At 35.6% G+C, this 19859-nt stretch overlaps 1 protein-coding gene across 5 annotated transcripts in view; it reads left to right on the top strand.

Annotated features, from left to right (window-relative positions):
* Positions 1 to 17857, top strand: part of LOC100772575 (collagen alpha-5(IV) chain) — a 181613-nt gene extending 163756 nt beyond the window's left edge. For 4 of the 5 annotated variants that reach the window (XM_027433656.2, XM_027433657.2, XM_027433654.2 and 1 more), the window contains 11 exons: positions 2108 to 2116; positions 5127 to 5260; positions 6053 to 6125; positions 6488 to 6559; positions 9891 to 10019; positions 10287 to 10385; positions 11576 to 11788; positions 13118 to 13295; positions 15211 to 15325; positions 15733 to 15905; positions 16655 to 17857. In XM_027433656.2, the coding sequence (XP_027289457.1) occupies positions 2108 to 2116; positions 5127 to 5260; positions 6053 to 6125; positions 6488 to 6559; positions 9891 to 10019; positions 10287 to 10385; positions 11576 to 11788; positions 13118 to 13295; positions 15211 to 15325; positions 15733 to 15905; positions 16655 to 16736 (1277 nt within the window). In that variant the 3' untranslated portion in view covers positions 16737 to 17857. The remainder of the gene's footprint in view (positions 1 to 2107; positions 2117 to 5126; positions 5261 to 6052; positions 6126 to 6487; positions 6560 to 9890; positions 10020 to 10286; positions 10386 to 11575; positions 11789 to 13117; positions 13296 to 15210; positions 15326 to 15732; positions 15906 to 16654) is intronic. The other variant, XM_027433655.2, reaches the window with a different exon arrangement.
* The last annotated feature ends 2002 nt before the right edge of the window (positions 17858 to 19859 follow it).

Here is a 19859-nt window from a genome sequence, read left to right as displayed (position 1 = left end):
CTCCATCAGTCTCCAATAGTATCATCTTACATTCTTCCTAAGTGGATGCTGTTGAGTAGATTAACACACTGAATTCAATTTAACTATCAACAGGATAAGGACAAAACGAGGAGGTACTTTGAAGCAATTTTTACTCTTATTCTGTCTAACTTGCCTAGAATTCTGCTGCTTTGATCACTGCTGGACTGGACTGCTAGCTAGGTATTTTTTTTTCTGAAACACTAGAATATATTTGAAGAAGAAAGAGAAAAATAGCCACATTGCTTTGAAACCAATTTATTTAACAAGTTCCCATTTGTTAAACATGTTCAAATTGCAGTTATGGAAATCTAGCCTCTGTGATGTTTACAATTGATGAATAAAGCAACTTTAAGTGGATATTTGAATTAAAGCATTATTAGTTTACTCTATAACATCAGCAATCACCACTTATATATAAGACTCTCTGGTCTTATATATGATTTCTTTTCAGCTAAATTTAATTAGGTTATTTGAAAAATAGTGGATTGAGGCCTCATACATAAAATTGACTTGGCATATAAGTCAATAAAATGTAGTCTTTTAGAAAATAAATTCTTAGAAGTCTTGCTATGATATGGTCCAAAGTTTCCCATACTGATGAACCATTAAGCTGTCATATATCAATAAGATATCTTTCTGAGTATTCTTATTATTATGTCCTTCTAAATCAAATATATATATATATATATATATATATATATATATATATATTATCTTTACTTTGAATTACACTAAGTAGCAATTTCTAATCTAGTTAATTGGGTGGCCAGACATTGGCTAATTTGTTGTATGTGGTTTGGAGAAATACATTTTTCTAAATTTCAAATTCTCAAACACTTTTAAGGTTCTGGTTTTAATCATCATTGTTTTAGCATCTTGTACATGTCAGACAGTAGTTCTATATTTCAAAACCTGACTTTGATCCTTATATAAACATGTTTGGGAGGATAGCATAGACAACACTGTTCTCATTACATTCAGAGAAAATTAGTTGTTCAGAGTCATATTGTTGTTAAATAGCAAAGTTAAGAGTAAGTTCCAAGGTATTTTAACATCTGGGACTCAGTGGTCCAGCACAATTTATTCTCTGTAATATCCAGTATTTATAAATCATAGCAAGAACTCTAAGAAAAGGGAAATTGTGTTTATAGTCAATTAACACTAACCAAAGAGTGTTCTGTTTTTAGGCTTTAATATTTTTATGTAATGATCCTCCTTTAAATGGTAAATAGCCTAGTAAAATGTGCATTAAGCAATAATTTTTTAAAGTTGTTGTACTACTTAAAATGGCTTGGGTGGGATATTGCATGCCAGAATATTTTAAAGCACCCCTTCACTAATAGTCTTCATATCATTGAAAGATTTGCGTATCTATTTTTAAGTTCAGTAGCTTTTTATGATTAAGTACTTATTACAAACACTAATTTATAGAAGATAGCCTCCTGATTTATTATGAATAAAGTTAAGATGTGAATTTATTAAAAAGGTATTTGAATAAGACAAAAGTACAACTGATAATTGTGTGCCCTTGTTTTTATTTTTCCATTGAGTCACAGGTGGGCTTTGTAATTATATTTTTGCCTATGATGTTTTGAAAGTTAACTGTTGTTATCATATTGGGTCACTCTGAACATCCAAATAAGTTTTCATTTCATGATTTTATTAAAGGATGACAGAGGCTAAGACATGCATAAATATTTATTCATGGTTACTTCTTTTTTAAAGAAAATGAAGGCTTTTGGTGAAATGGTACTATCTTGCCAACTTTAATGTTTTCAGAAGCTTAACTATGAGAAATGCACAGTGGTAGTGTTAACATAGTCTCTTAAATTAATTAATTAATTAATGACCAACAGCTTATTCTTTAGAATAAGCTCTATTTGAAAAAGATTTAGTTCTCTGTATTTCTGGATGGGTCTGTTTGCATATTGATTGTGCTGTAGGTATAAAAATGCTGACAAAGGGGGTTATTGTTTGACTTGTTCTGTAATGTGAACCACTTTTAACTCAATCTTATTTTGTGCTGTGTGATGTCTGACACTGCTAACATCGATCTTTGGGCTTTGGTGAACTCTGATCTTCCCAGGTTTCCAAGGTTAGACTCTTCACTGGTCAGTTGTCTCTTTTTTTAAATGCTTTATATATGTGATAAGAGAAATGTACTTTATTGCTGTAATTCAAAAGTCAATGAAAATCGATTTTATCCTTAAATACTACCCTATTATGTCTTGATATTTTGGAAAAGGTAATGTGATATATTTACTACTGAGTTTGAAATAATACCAGATCTTTGTGATTTGATTGATTGTTAGTAATAGATGCTTTTATTTAAATATATGGTAAATTTTAAATAGACATGCAAACACCTTCACATTGTAAACTGAAAGGCATTTAAGCAAGCATCTAGATAATTTCTAATCTCTGCAAATGGATTTTGTGTTCTTGAAGTATTTTTTGCTCAGAATTTACCTCAGCTGTGAGTTCAAGGCTGTGTTCAATAATAGAGGAAGGCAGCTATTGTATACAGTTAAAATAAAATTCCTATGTCCTTACTTGATCATAAATTTAGTTTTTGGGGACAGTACAAATGCCAGGTCTGAAATGACAGAAAATTGCCAGTGTTTTATTTTAGTTGAGAAAAGAATAGTGCCTTTTTATCAAGTGATGCAATATTCTAGACCTAGTCATTAAATGATGCAGTATTCTAGAAACTCCACACAGAGAAAAATCGCAGTCAGGTTCAATTTTCCCCATCTTAAATCTTCCCTTATCATTGTAATTAGGTTGGTTTGGAGATCTTTTAGTTTTTACTTAACAGCCTAATTTGCTACCAGACTTCTAGCCTAAATTGGACAAAGTACCGTGTTTATTTAGAAAACCTTATTCTAGTGTATTTGAGCTAAGCAGCTACAGTTTTGTTTATTAAGTACAAAGTACCCACAAACTTTTCTTTACAACTGGGAAAGGAATTTTTGTGATTGTGATGTCTACTTGCCAAGCTAGAGTAATTGTGTGATTTAAGTTTTCTAAATGTAAAAATTAATTACTGTAGCAAGGAAGTGGTGGCGCACGCCTTTAATCCCAGCACTCAGTAAACTGAGGCAGGCAGATCTTTGTGAGTTCGAGGCCAGCCTTGTCTACAAAGCTACACAGAGAATCCCTGTCTCCAAAAACAAAAACAAAAAACAAAAAAAAATTTACTGTTTTATCATGAACTTGCTTCCTCTTTGTCATATTCAGATAAATGCCATATTATTAAATCCCTTAAAAATTCTTAAAACATTTAAAAACCTCATATGATCCATTGCTATCTTTGATTTTACTACCACTAATAATATAATAGCAATCATAACTATACAAATACTGACATTTCATGGCTCTTACTATTTGATAGGCGCATAAGTAATGCTTATCTGCTATTTCGTTTAGTCTTTCTCAAAGTTAGGTAAAAGCTAAGGGTATTTTTTGTTTCTATTACATGGAAGAAGAAATTGAAGCTGAAAAGATTAACAGTCTTGCTAAGGCCAAAGAGATAATCAGTGATGGAGCTGGGATTTAAACCCAGCATTGCAATTCCTGTACCCAGACTTTCTAATTACTGTGGTATTCTGTCTTGTTAGTGCATACCCTATGCTTTGGAGTCATAAAAATTAGGGAAAGTAATTAAACTTTGAGTTTAATCTCATGTCAAAAGTTAGACCCTTTGTCCATGTGTAAACACCTGCCCATCGTTCTAAATTCCTATGTGTATAGGTTATGATTCCTTTTAAAACCATAACTACCTATTTTTATTGAAATCAATTTTAAAAATTCATGTAACCACAGGAGAAAAGCTAGTTTAGCTGGGGCTTTGTAGTTATTTTCCTAAAGCAAGACTAAGTAGTCTCAGCCTCAGCTACTAAGCACACTCTCCAAACACATAGCATTTATTCCCTACCTTCCTACAAAAGGCTTGTCCAGTGACCAAACCACCTGATTGCTTAACGGACCTGATACACTTATTTAGAATGATACAATACAAATATAGTGCAAAAATGTAGTACAAGCTTTTAAAAAGCTTAACAAAAATGGAAATATTTTGAAATAAATTTTGTATGTACTATACTGAAACAATAAATATCTGACATTTAAAACATATTCCATGTGTCAAACATATCACTAAAATGAACTTAAAGTTAGTGTGCTTAAGTGTCTTAATTGTTCAGTAAGTCATTGCTCAGAAGCTAGATGCTCGCCTAGCACACATAAGGTCATATACTAGACCCACCACATTACAAAATTGCATAGTAATGAAAGCTGAATGAATAGAGCTTCTTATGAATAAAGCAATTGAAGTTTTTGTTATACTGGTAATCAAACCCAGGACCTAGTCAAATGCTACTTAAAGGCCATAACAGAAATGACTTGAAATCCTAATTGGTCTATAGCAGCCATTCTGAAAGTACTGGTCATGTAGCTAGCCAGCAGCTTCACCTACAACAGGGCATTTGTTGTTATGCAAATTTTTGGGCACCTCTCCAATAATACTGGGACCAAAACTCCAGGAAGTAACCCAGGAAACTGTTTCAACATCTCCCTTCCCACAGATGCATACTGCTTTGAGACTAGTGCTCGGTTAGGTCTCATTTCAATTTAAGTCTAACACATTTCCTGGGATTACAGAAGTAAACACTATCACAGCCAGAGTTGCTTTAGGTATGAATTTATTATGTTTAACAGAAAATAAAAGACAGGGGTCTGGAGAGATGTTGCTGATTGGTAGAGTACTTGCCTAGCATCCATGAAACTTTCCTTTCAATCCCCAGGATGACATACACTGGACATGGTGGTGTATTCCTGTAATCCTAGTACTTGGGAAGTTCAAGATCATTCTTGGCAACCAACATAGTGGGTTTAATGACAATCTGAGATACATGAGGTGCTGTTCCAGAAAAGAATGTAAACTCTAAGGGTCTACAAACCAGCATTAATAACAAAAAGAACCTACATTTACACTAGCCAGTCTGCATCTATGTATTTTGTCACACAAACTAACACAAAGATGGCGTATTTTAAAAGCCTGACATACTATACTAAAATTTGGCCATTTGTTGTGCATTATCAAGGTCTACCAGGTTCAGAAGGTCCCCGTGGTCCCCCTGGAAATGGAGGTATTAAAGGAGAGAGGGGAAACCCAGGCCCACCTGGGCAACCTGGCTTACCTGGCTTGAAAGGAGATCAAGGACCACCAGGACTCCCGGTAGGAAATGGGATTAGACATTTGATGATAGAAGAGTGTGGGTGACAGCTTTCAAAATGAAAATTCTGAGCTGCAGAATTTGATTAATACTCACCACCTGCATCACTGGTAAAGTAAAAATAAAATAGAAGGCAAGGTTCCTAGTCTTCCCACTAAGGTGTCTTTGCTGTTTTATAGTGAAGGGGTTTTGGTGAAAGCAAACCTGTGAAAGGGAAATTTACATGCACACATCAGTGCATTGCATTTGGATGAATACACCCATAGGGAAATGATTGTGGTGAGTGGGAATAGTTTAGATATTGAAATTAGAGTCAGGGTCAGGTTTTGCTACATGGTTTTGCTTTGTGTATATGAAGAGAAGAGATGCCCCCATTCTCTCTCTTCACCTATAAAGAGAATAATATATACAGTTACTCCTGTGTTTTCTATCTTGGTTTGAATAATGCAGAGAGTCATATACTTCTTCATTATTCCATTCAAGCAGATTCCTGGTAGACAGCCTATACTTTCTGGGCTGTCTTCTAACTGTGAAGGCCTCCTTATAGTGGAAAACAGTATCCTTAACATTTTTACAATATCTTATTTTTCCGTACCATCATTCTTCTTCTAGCTACCTAGATTTGAATGTTTAAAAGTCACAGGGCAGTAGGGAGCAGAGTTAGAATTTGAGTCCTTCAAGTTTAACTGGAAAAAAACAGTTCCCTAAGACCCTGTGCCATCTTTGAATCTTCATTCCTCTTCTCTGTCCCCTCCTAGTTATCATTCTAACACCAATGATTTTTATTTACTTAGGGTAATCCCGGCAGGCCAGGTCTCAATGGAATGAAAGGAGATCCTGGTCTCCCTGGTGTTCCAGGATTCCCAGGTATTTGAAAGGATGTTTTAAGGTTTTCCTTTATACTTTTAAAGTATTCTCATTTATTCCTTGGACATTTCATAGATTCAGTGTATTGTTATCATATCCACCCCCACTACCTTCCTCCAGCTCACCCCATTTGTCTCTCTACCAAGTTTATGTTCTCTTTCATTATTATTATTATGGTTATTATTATGATATTATTATTACTATCATCATCATCATCATCATCATTATTAATAAGCCCCTAAGTCCAACTAGTGTTGACTATATTAAGTCCCTTTGGTAAAACCAATTTTTTTCTTACTTTCCTATGTAAAGGCTGTCTTGTTGCTTTTTCATCGATGTTACTTTATGTATTATCTTTTCAGGAATGAAAGGACCCATTGGAGTACCAGGCTCAATGGGCCCTGATGGGGAACCAGGCCTTACCGGACCACCAGGTAAGAATTTTTCTTCTCCTAAGGCTGTTTGTGCCTGATACTTAGAAACATGAAAGACTTTTGAAAGTTCACATTCTGTCTTTCCAAAATATCAACATAATGTCCTAATTTTCTAACCTCTTTATTTAGCTATATTGATAGCCAACCTATTAAATTTAAGATAGATTCAGTATCAACCAGAAAGCCTTAAGATTTTATTAGCTTCTATACTAATATTACCGTATTCAATTGACCAGATCATAAGGAAAAGTTGCTTATGTACATTTATATATTTTAAATTAAAATAAAAGTTTTATGTTAATAGGATTATAGAGATGTATCATAAACTATAAAAGAGGATATCTGTTGGTTGCTTCAGTTACTGTCTTAACAAGGACAACAAGAACTATAAATAATGTCAAAATCATAATAGACTTGTCGAGAATAGGGTTGTCTTCTCCTGGAGACAGGCGTGAAAGTTCTATTTTTCCCCGACCCTAAGAAATACATTTAGCTTTTAAACTTCTTTTAAAAATATTTTATTAGTGTTTTGATCATAATCACTTTCTTTCCCCCAACTCTTCACAAATCTAGCCTCTAGCCTCTTCTCTACAACCCAACATTAAAAAAATAAACCACAACAATAATTTTTTAAAAGACCAATTTGTGCTGCCCAAATATTCTTGGATACATGGCCTTCCACTGGAACATGGTCAATTTATCTAGGACTACACTCAGAGAAAAATGATTCACCCTCGACCAGCAGCTAACAATTGCCAGTAGTTCTTCAGTGAGGAGAGGGATTTTGTGCCCAATTCCCCTCTCCATGCTGGGATTTGGGCTTACAAAGTTCTCATCCCAACTACTGTGAGTTCATATGTGCAACTTCTCTGTTGAGTCCAGAAGACATTGTTGCCTTGTAATCATCTACCACCTCTAGCTCTTACACTCTTTCTGCCCCTCCTCTTCCACAATGCTGGAAGTACTTTCTTAGTGTTGGGAGTGGAGGTGCATTTTGTATATGTGTGTATTGTGTGTGTGTGTGTGTGTGTGTGTGTGTGTGTGTGTGTGTGTGTTTATGACTGACATTCTTTAGTCTCTTATTCACTGTACCTTGGTCAGTTTTGGGTTTCTGTATCACTGGGTTGATAATCATCTACTGAAAATAGAACTTCCTCTGATGAAGGTTGAGAGATGCATTAATCGATGGGTATAATGGGAAATCTAAAGGAGTCAGTTTAACAGTATGTCTATTTAGCAGAATAATAGTAGTATATTCTCCCCTGGAGCTTATGAGCTGTCTAGCCATAGATTCTTGGCCCAATAATGGTGTTAGGCATAGTATTCATTTCGTAAAGCAACACTTAAATTCAATGAGAATTCAGTGTTTATGTCACTATTGCACCAGTGGACACGCTTTCCTAAGCCAGTCATTACTGTGGATAAAAAGGTTCACATCTGGGTATGGTTTATGATTACTTTTCTCCTCTGCTAACATGCCTAGTCCCATCCAACTAGGAATGTTGGACAGTAGAGGTGAAACCTCCAGGTCAGTATTAAGCTTGATTTCTGCAACTTCTTTGACTCAAGTCTGTGGTGTCTTCAGCAATGGAGGCCCTACCATCAAGTTCTGGGTAACCAAGAGCTGGTAATGTCTGGAGTGATCTGTGGGACCTCACTGGTCAACAACTTCAAAAAAAGTAACTTACTCCAGGATCTGAACTTTTCATTTGGTAGCCTATAGTATCTTTTAGGGGCATTATTGCTCTGTTATTGAGTAACTACATTTTAACTTTTGTATTTATTATGTGGAAATTTATGCAATAGTAAGCCTCCATATAATGTTTTCAAAAGTTTTTATTCTTATTTATCCATTCGTGTTGTGCCTCCTCTACCTTGCCCTCCCTTTCCCCATCCCAATTTAACACTTACTGTTCCTTTATTCCCATTTAACCCTTAAAAACAGTGTTTTCTGTCTTTTCTCCCATGGTCCCTTAGTACTTTCTTGGCCTCTATGAGTATTCCAAAGGAAACACACTTATTTGATAGCTCAAAACTAACATCCACAAATTAGAGAAAATATGTGATGTTTTTCTTTCTGGTTATGGGTTACCTGCTCAGAATTATTGTTTCCAGACTCATTAATTTACCTGAAGATTTCATGTTACAATTTTTCTTGATATTTGAATATTTTGCTGTGTAAATATACCACATTTTTATTATCCTTTCCTCAGTTGATTAATATTTAGGCTGTTTTCATTTCCTGGATAATATGAAGAGAACATCAATAAACATCCATGAACAGATATCTCCTTTGGTTAAATACTCAAGTGATAAAGCTGGAACTTATGTAGAACTATTTCTAGCTTCTGAAGACCCTCCACACTGATTTCCATAGTAACTTCACAAGGATGTACTCCTACCATCAGTAAACAAGTTTTCCTCTTTTCCCACAGCCATGCTAGCATTTTCGACTTTTTGTTTTATTTTGTTCTTTGGTTGTGTGCCTGTGCGTGCGTGCGTGCGTACGTGTGTGTGTGTGTTGTATTGTGTATATAGGTTTTATTTGTATTCTAGACATTCTGATTGGGTAAGATGAAATCTCAAAGTAGTTTTAATTGGCATATCTCTGATGGCTAATGATATTAAGCATTTTTAAATCATTCTTAATCATTTGTAGCCTGTGTTTCGTGCATATATGGTTAGGATCACAATTTCCTGTTGTTGGATTTTTCCTTTAATGAGTATAAAGTTTCCCCCCCTTATCTCTTCTGATTAGTTTTGGATTTAAATCTATCTCATTGGAGTAGCTACACTATGTTTATTTTTTAGCTCAATTTTATTATAATACCCTTTTCTGTCCCTAAGATGGTATCTATCATTGGTCATTAGGTATGATTTTGGAGGCAACAAAAAAGATGGATCTTGTTTTCTGATCCAATCTGTTAATCATTGACACTTTATTAGAGAGTTGAGAACAGAGTTGGGTGGAGTTGGCAAAGATGGATAGAGTTGGCAGCTGGAACTAGTTTTTCTGCCTAGAGATGAGGGGAGCAAAGGTTCTTAGCGGGGGAGGATGGGGTTGCTGTGTGAACCTGGAGTTTCCTTCTTGATGAGGCATCCTGGTAGGTAGGCCAGAAGGATGACATGAGCTAGTTTTGATTTTCTTGATGAAGTAATTACAGTTCCCCCAGAAAAACTTCTGTTTGATGTGGCAGTAGTCACAGCAGTTAAGTACTTTTCTCTTGTTTGTTTGTCATACAAACACATCTTCTGCCATAAGCCAATTTGGCATCTGTTTCTTCTGGCATTTCTCTTTGCCATCTTCACATTTGTGTGCTTTGCTTCTTAGGTCCTCCTGGATTACCTGGTCCTTCAGGAAAGAGCATTATAATCAAAGGAGATGCTGGTCCTCCAGGGGTTCCTGGCCAACCTGGATTAAAAGGTCCACCAGGACTTCCAGGCCCTCAAGGCTTACCAGGTACCTTTATGGATCATGAATTAAGACCTATCTATTTGAGAACATTCCCTTAATCTGCTTCTTATATGCCAAGAGTTTGTCTCTGATAGTGATAGTCTCTACTAGGAATAGGATACCAGTCCACCACAGGTCCCACTTCCTTTTTTCTTGAAAATGTTGAAATCTTATGCACAACCATCCTTTAGGACCAACCATATCTCTTTGAACTCCTCTGGCCATGATAATTTAAATGACTTGATTCCATTAAAATCAATTTTTTTCCTGTAGGTCCAATTGGCCCTCCAGGAGATCCAGGACGAAATGGACTTCCAGGCTTTGATGGTGCAGGAGGGCGCAAAGGAGACCCAGGTCTGCCTGGACAGCCAGGTAAAATGACTAAAACAATGCTGCTGGTTGTAATATGTTATAATGTTTATGCTTTCAAGGCCTCTGGATGTGGGGCTGTACTTGGAACTGTGATAACTTCCTATTGAGAGAGCATGGCTGTCAAATCTGGGGAAAAATAGGAAGGCACATCCAAGGAGATATGCTATACCAGACAAGCATAAAAAATATTGCTTTGCTTTTGCTTGTATATAAAGCACTAGGAATCCAATATATTCTTCCAGGTACTCAAAATATTTGTTAGTTCAACTACTTTTTTTATTTTATTGTAGCAGGGGTTTAAACCCAGGGCTTGAGTGTGCTGGGCAAATTACTATAGAGAAACCTTATCTCAAAAAATAGGAAGATTATAAACTGAATAGATTATTAATATGTTAACTCTAGGTTATAGATATATAAAACAAGGTAATATAAACATAAAGAATGTGTGTTAGAAAAAAGTATCATTGATGGCAATACAAAGTAGTGATTCATGTGGGCCTTCCTAGAGCCAACGCTGCCAATTCAGTAACTGTGTTTCCAGAGAATAACCAAATTAATGACATCTTTATCACAGGCATTGGTGTGAATTGTCCTACAAGCAAAAATCAGTGTGGTTAAAGGCTTAGATATAAGAACTTTTAGATAAGCTCATACAAATAAGATCCATTTGGTATATTAAAATGATGCATTTTTAAAGCTTCTTAAGAATGTTACCTATTTTCTAAGAAAGCATCCTTCAGAACAATTCTCCATACATATTGAAAGGAAAACATTTCAGCACTGAAGCTGGAAGAACTACAGAAGCCATACACTTCTTTTCCTGTTGGTGAACAAAACAGCTGCCTGAAATTTGGTCATAAGACTCAAAATTCCTTTAATATAGCAAGAGAATAGATAACATATTGGCTTTCCATAGGCATCACTTCCTCCTACTTAACAGTCTGTTCTTCTAGAATTTTAGTGCTTAATGTCTTTAGCCAATGCAAGGAGGAAATAAATGCAATCTTTTGAGGGCAAAGGAGATAATCTCATTTGTCTCTCTGCCCATTATATCTGACAATGCTTTTATAAACACTCCATAAATATTGAATAAATTAACTAATCAAATTAAGTCATTATGCTTTGTTAATAGCCATAATAGTAGCTTAGAGCTTGCTTAATATTGAACACTAATGATTACATACAAATAGGTACCCGTGGATTGGATGGTCCCCCAGGACCAGACGGAATGCAAGGACCTCCAGGTCCCCCTGGAACCACCTCAGTTGCCCATGGATTCCTCATCACACGCCACAGCCAGACAACAGATGCACCACAATGCCCACAGGGGACAGTCCATATCTATGAAGGCTTTTCTCTCCTATATGTACAAGGAAATAAAAGGGCCCATGGTCAAGACTTGGGTAAGATAGTTGGCATTGAATTTCTTTCTATGCATTTTGTATTTATTTTCAAAATCCTCTTAGGGTCTAGAGTGACTTTAGACAAAGTACATAACTCTATTATTTGGGGCCTTTAACTACAATCACTATAAATTTTAAATGAATAATTTTAACTTCAATTAAAAAATGTTAAAATCATTGTAGCTAGTGCAAGTTTCCATTTTTGGTTTAAAGCAAGATGACTTCAAAGGGAGCATGTTTCCTTTGATTTAACTTAGTGAGGAAACAGTCGTCTTGGGCTCTCTACAGTATAGCAGCAGCTTGATTAAACAGACTGGTCTACAGAGAGTTTCATGGCAGCCAGCACAACACAGAGAAATCCTATCCCAATATATATATATATATATATATATATATATATATATATGTGTGTGTGTGTGTGTGTGTTGTGTGTGTGTGTGTGTGTGTGTGTGTGTGTGTGTGTGATTTATTTTGTCCCATAGTATCATAGGTTTCATTCCATGATCAGCTAGTATCACTCTTTCTTGGCCTTAATGATGCAAAACATCATGGTGGAAGGGTATTGAAGAATAGATATACTCATTTCATGCTTATTAGGAAGTAGAGAAATGAAAGCCTGTGCTGGTGGGCTGTCTTCTTTCTCTATCTCTTTTCCCCCTTCTTTACCCCCAGTCTATTTGATGTTATCATCCATAGTCAAGATTGGCTTTCCTTTATCAGGAAACACAGACACACCTGAGGTGTGTTTTGCTAACTTTGTAGGGATGTCTAGAGTAAACATCAATTTAACCTTGACTTTCCTTTTCTTTGTTCTTCCTGCAATTTTCCTTCTTATTTCATGTTTGTTTAGCCTTTTGTTTGTCTCTATACCTTTCTAGAGTTGGTTAGCATTGTTATTAATATTATTCTTACACTTGAAGAGATTGCTAACCCACACAAGATATATACTGAACATATCTTAGAAAAAAAAGAGCAGCATGGAATAAGACTGGTAGACTGTGCAAAGATTTGCTGTGTATCATTTATGTGTACTCAAAAAAGTATAGATATTCTTCAATAGTCACCATTGTTTGTAGGATTAATGACCAATTTAAAAACAACACTGGGGAATATGTAATGACCTATAACAACAAAATCTGAATACATTCTAAAATACATATTGGTTTTATAAATGATAAAATGAGTGACTCCTAGGATTTCAAAATTTTGTGATTTTTATCTAAGAAATGTACAACAATTTTTTTATGAAACGCTGTTTTTTTCATGACTTTAGGAGAAACTAAATATCATAATGTATTCCTTCATCTTTTTCTTTTCAATTCCTCTTAGGGACCGCTGGCAGCTGCCTTCGTCGATTCAGTACCATGCCTTTTATGTTCTGCAACATTAACAATGTTTGTAACTTTGCTTCAAGAAATGACTATTCTTACTGGCTGTCCACCCCAGAGCCCATGCCAATGAGCATGGAACCCCTGAAGGGCCAGAGCATCCAGCCATTCATTAGTCGGTGAGGCACTGGTTTAGCTTTGACTTTTACCAATCCCACCTTAGTTTAGCTAGTAAGAAATCAGTATAAAAATGGGTAATCAATGCTATTCATCCCAAGTTAAGTATTCTAGAGTGATTTTTTAATATTCAACCAAGTATTTAGTTTGAACTATGTTTCTTAGAGATCAAATTCTGACCAGGTCCTGTGACAAACATTTTAATATAGAGAGAACTCAGTCTATTCATTAGGCAAATATAATTGTATATATTTGTGCTTATTTGTACTCACGTGGTATATATCCAGCTTAGACTAAGTGCTACAAAAGATCAAATAAAACATTTGGCAAAAGTATAGGGGAAAGGGTGTTTAATTCTAACTGGAAAAATAAGAGACTATGTGTCTCAAAGAAATGTGTCTGTTTTGACAGATTGGAAAACAACTAGATACACATGTAATTATAAAGGAAAGTCATATACAAGAGAAGTTGAGAATGGATAATAGACAAATGTACCAAGAATTTAGTATGTAAAGTTTCTGTGTGGAGAAAAGATTAGAAAGTTATCTTGAGCACAAATAATAGAATTCTTTAACTGCTGAAGTATAGCTTGGAACTCTTTTGGTATATTATAATGAGCAGCACTACCACCCCTCAAACAATATTTGAGATAAAGTTTAGGAAGATGAAGGTACTATCAGTGTACTTAGATTGTGTAGGCAGAGTCCTCGGGTAGAGTTCTGTTACAATGAATAATATTGCTGCAGTCCTGATGTGACTGATTGTATCTCACAGTGGGAGAAACCCATCACATTATTAGGAGAAACCGAAATTGGGAATTGAAGTAATAGATGATATTTGGCACTCCCTTAAAGTAACCAATAGAGGCTAGTCCCACTAACAGAGATTTTTTCTGGGCTTTTTCCACATTGGAACAGTAACTTAAATCAATCTCTTGAGAATATTGGGTAGTGCTACTTTTATCATGATCATGACACAGGGTTCTAGTAACCATAAGGTATGAATCATTACTAAGTCCAATTTCTTTGACATTGAATACAAAGATGTAACCTAATTTGGCTTTATTAGCAAATTCATGGTTCCCTTGGTAATATATTTCCCCAAATCCGTGTGTGTGCTGGGGAGTGGAAAAGCATAGCAATGCATGCAAGTGTGTAGGGAGATTTTTTTTTCAGCCTTAACTTCATGGAGTAAAAAGTTTCCATAATATATTGTGTATTATGCAGATAGATTTTGCTAAATTAACCTCCATCATATTTCAAGATGTTCCCTCATGCTCTTTATTAAAATTTTGATGTATGCAGCAATACTTATTCTGTGGCTGTTTTTACTTATTTTAGTTTTCAACCACATCTCTCCTACTGCCTTGGCACCTCCCCAGCCATTCTGGGTCTGTTGTGCTCACCCAAATATGGCAAATGTTTAATCAATGTCCTTCGGAGGAAGAATACTGGGTGGAGATTGAGAAAACACTAGCTTCTTGTCTTTTTCAGCTTACTAGACATTGTTCTTGCCACAGGCATAGCATTACTAAGTGTCTACCTCCAGTTGTGTACTCTGACAGCAAGTATGTAGCGCATAGTAAGCCAAACTCCTACAGCAATTACAGCATTGACTACAGCGAGTCTGAATACAAATTTATGTCACAGTGGAAAATGAAAATGCAATAGCTGTAATACTACAATGTCTTGAAAAAAGGCTTGCAGTTTTTGCTTATAAATGTATTATGCATGTGGGAAGAGAGTTCTTATGCAAAAAAAAAAAACCCAAAAGATTCTCAAAGTGCATTTTTCTTCTCTTCTGATCATTGAGGATGCGGGCAAGGACCTCCAAAATAGAAAGGCTTCTGAAGAATTATTGTTGTTTCCTACATATTCACACTGTAAATCATATTCTCTCTCCCTTTTCTTTTACCAGATGTGTAGTGTGTGAGGCTCCAGCTGTGGTGATCGCAGTTCACAGCCAAACTATTCAAATTCCACATTGTCCTCAGGGGTGGGACTCACTGTGGATTGGTTATTCCTTCATGATGGTATGGAACACCCACCCTTGCTTTTCTCATCACAGTTGGCCTTCCGTCACATGTCCACTTCTCCCCACTTGAGGCAGCTCAGTCACTTGTACACTTGTATAATATTAAGCTTAAGCACTAAATGGCCTCTGTCCAAGCACTATGTTCTCCCTCCCACATTTTCTATATTACACTTAATGTATTATAGATTTATATATGTATAAATATATACATATAACATATAGATTATATATGTATGCCCATTGCTTTTGTTGACTGTGCTCGGTATGCATACTGTTATCTTACCTTTAATCCTAGTTTTCTTTATTGCGTTCTAATTTGTAGGCATGCTAGGTATATATTATTGAATAATCACTAATATATTATAGCACACATGTGTTGTGGAACATTTTCCTTATCTTTTTTAGCATACAAGTGCAGGAGCAGAAGGCTCAGGCCAAGCCTTAGCCTCTCCAGGTTCCTGTTTGGAAGAATTTCGTTCAGCTCCCTTCATCGAATGTCATGGGCGGGGGACATGCAACTACTATGCCAATTCCTATAGCTTTTGGCTAGCCACTGTTGATATGTCAGACATGTTCAGGTAAGTTACTTATGGCCTTAGTTCATGCCTAGAGCTGCCTTCATAGAAACTAGGGATGAGAGAGTCTATTCATGAGTGGTTTATCCCTGGTAAATTTTAGGAATTTGTTGGACTGAGGTTTTTAGTCTTAACTTGTTCTCCACATCCACCTAACTTGTAATATAGGAACAGACCTTACTAATGTCAGGTAAGTGTAGTTACAGTTAGCTTAGCATTAACTTTTAAATAACAAAAAGTCAGGAGTTGGTCTACCAAAATGAGACCATTTCAAGAACTGAAACTATAATTTGCATTGCCTGTCCCAGTCTCACAATTCTCTTTCTAGGAATGTTTTCAGGGACCTCATCCAAGTTTATGAAGGAATAGAATAACACATGATGCTTGTATCTCTGACTATCTCAATCTTTTGAAGTTTCTCTTTGTTTTATGGGTTGCCTCTTTCTTGATATTTTTCATATGATATTTATCATGTATTGCTCAACAATTGCCTAAATTTCTCTCATCCTATGAATATTAGGAAAGGTATCACAAAAAAAGACAACAGCAGAAAAATAAATATTTGAAGATAACAACAGTGGAGAAAGCAGTCACAAAAATACATAATAAATTATTATGTTTCTGGGAAAGCTGCTTACCAGAAAGAGAATGCCTAGATGTGAATTCATGCCTGTAATAGAATATAAATAGCAGAAATGTATAGAATTGAAATCAGAAAACCAAAGCTGATTGTCTCATTCCTTATTTCCTAGTAAACCTCAGTCAGAGACACTGAAAGCTGGAGACTTGAGAACACGTATCAGCCGATGTCAAGTATGCATGAAGAGGACATAACATGCTGAAGAATTCCTTGTGTTTTTTTTTAATGTGATTATATATATATATATAATTATTATATGTGATTCCCAGGATGCAATGTCTCACTTACTCTCCCCAACTTCATCACTGCTGCCACCAATGGTGCTACTATACTCTATGACCAAGAGAGCATACTGACTAGTAACCACGGAGATTCAGATGTACCTCAGCAATGTGCCAGAGCAAGGCCTTAATTCTTATGAAAGAAACAGGAAAGGGACTGTAGTTTTGGGGTCCAGAATAACATTCTTCAAGGTTTATAAGATGAAGAAGTTTTTATACTTTGCCCAATTACTAAAACGGCACATTAAAAATTCAATGAAGGGAAGGATCATACTGAGTAAAATTAAAGACTGCTGTTTGGAGAAGAATTCTTTTTCATGGTGCTACTAATCTTACTGTACCCCAAGTTTTTAATAGAAAGGTGTTAATCTTATTTTGCTCTGTAAGTAAAGAATGTGTATATTCTGTAAACAACATCTTAGCTCAAAACGTTGAGTCATTTAGATGTGATCTGGTATAAACCCTTCTTTACTAAAAATGTATGAAATCTTACACTATAGACAGCAAGATTTTACATGGGAGAGGATTTGCCTTTCATTGACTTACTACTGAAAACAAATTAATTGGGACTTTTATCCCTTAAGTTATTAGCTGACTTTTAAAATTAGATCATTTAAGTGACTTTGATTAGAATTTTAATGGTTTGTCTTATCATATTCAACAGAGCAATCTCTTTTTCTGTATTTTCCAAGACACTCATGTGCAGATGACCCATCTTCATATATTTATATCTTGTTTTTGCTTGTTCCCAACAGTTTTGAGAAACAAATTTATCCAAAATTATTTTAAGGATTCTTATTATCCTGGTGCTCATGTAAGAATTATTCTCCTTTGGGCTCACTTGTGTAAGAAGACAATATTTGATTCATCGTGTCTCTTCAATTGCAGAGAGCCAATTGACTTTTAAAACCTTTTTTTATTTTAAACATTTTATTACAAATAGTCATAGGATACCTTATTTCTTTAACTGCCATCTTCTCACTGAATGTTTTTTAATTCACAAATACCAACTTAATTAAAGTTATATGTTGTAATTATGGCTCATTGTCTCTCTATTCCGCCGAAGTGTAAAATCGTGCTCATTTATGTTGCTACATCAAATGCTCCCTTCTCAGGCAATTTGTTTCTGTGTCTTTGATCATTATGATTGCCAGCAGAAAACATACAGCAATGGAAACTTTTTCCCATGGGGAAAATAAACTCCTGGAAGATGCTCTGGTGATAGCATATTTCTTGGCAATGTGGTATTGAGAGATAGTAAAGAATAAGTTTCTCTTTATTGAATAATCCATTAATAATGCTTAAAACAGATTAGTAAGTTAATATTCCTAATTATTAAGAGTTAGGCAATGTAGCTCTCTAAAACAACCAAGGACCTATTAAAAATAAAAGACTTTTAATGCCTTTATAATAAAGTTTTGTGACAGCTAAAAATACAGCAACCAAAACAATGTTTTAAGTTTTAGACCCCAATATGAATCTATGGGCAACCTGAAGCTAAGAAAATATGGTGGCAAGTTGTAGAATCTAAGCAATAACTATTTAAGCTTTATTTTTCACATAGGCCAATCTATGAAAACATTAATGTGTAATTCTAACTGAACCCCTATGTCCATTCCACAGATCATTTGCAATGTGGCATACATCTGAATGTTGCTCCTTGAGTTGCAAGAGCAAATGGGGGTTTTAGAATCCTCATTCATATATGCCTGATTGAAATTTCACTTCAACAAGAGCCTTTAACTTTTAGACTGTTGCATGCAGTCTAAAATATTTGTGTTTCCTAAAGCCTCCACCTCTCTCCAGCCTTGTTGAATTGTTTGAGTACACAAACCCAACCCAGTAAAGTACCTTGATGTTGTTGATCCTCCCTTGACACTGATTATTCAAAAACTGTTAGGAATCTATCTAGTCTAGGAATTACCTTTAGTGAGTGTTATGGCCATTCACAAATCCTGGTTTTCCCACATGGCCAACAGTGAATCAGCTGTCCTGCTAAAGCAGCTCATTTTACTACCAAGCATGTTCATGTACCAAATGTGGTTTTACCAGTAACTGAATTTATTTCATAATTCACGTGTTGCATAAGGAGCAAGTCCAAATACTCTACTGCTAGAATGATGACTTGTACCATAAATATCTCCAACTGTTGGAAGACTAGATAGGTAGACACAGAGATGTCTTCCTCTCTTAGGTTGGCTTGATCTGCCATGTTAATTCCAACAGAGGTTTTATTGGATAGTTTGTGTTGGGCAGTTTGTGCTTCCATAATGTTTTTCCCTTCCAATGAAATTTGAAAACCACTTTCCAATTCTTATGTTGCCAATGAGGTTCTTTGCTTCAATTAGCATGGTTAATTGAAAACTCACTGGCCACTCCAAGCCATTACCACTTTATACAGAAGTTAACACAAGATGGCACTGTTGCCTATGCAACTACACCAGCATGTGAAACGATTTGTTGAGCCCATGGTTGAAGGTGGCAATGAGCGTGTATAAACTTTTAGCCCATGTTTTAAGCAACATGTGTTTTTTCATAGTTTCTGAGTATCTGCATCCAAATTGAAAAGGCATCTTCAATGTCAAAGGTTCCATTCTTAGCTTAATTAGAAGTTGTCTCTGATAGCACTTCCTTAGCCTCACAACACACAAGTAGAGAAACCACTTTTGTTTGGCCAAGACTTCAGTTGGCTTTAGTATGCAGAGAATCTCTTTTCTCAGGCTGCGCTATTCAGTAATGTTCATCCCTAAGCAGCTTCAAAATAAAGTGAATAGTATTTAAAAATTGAATAGCATGTAGCTTAAAGTGTGATATTTTTTGTGGGGTTGGCTTCTATGTTTCTTTTTGGGATTATGCACAGTGCTTTGAAGGTTGCTGTGTTGTTAACAACTCACATTGATACAGTGAAGAACATGAACCCAAATAAGCCTGTCCTCTGAAGTGCATGCTAACAAGCAATCACTGGCTACTTATTAGCCCTGTCAAACCACAATAAATAGTCATCAGGTACACACCTAACCAGATGATTCGTGATCA

This window comes from Cricetulus griseus, chromosome X, assembly GCF_003668045.3.
Source record: "Cricetulus griseus strain 17A/GY chromosome X, alternate assembly CriGri-PICRH-1.0, whole genome shotgun sequence".
Classification (NCBI taxonomy): domain Eukaryota; kingdom Metazoa; phylum Chordata; class Mammalia; order Rodentia; family Cricetidae; genus Cricetulus; species Cricetulus griseus.
Note: the sequence above shows the minus strand (reverse complement) of the source record. Positions and strands in the feature narration are given on the sequence as shown.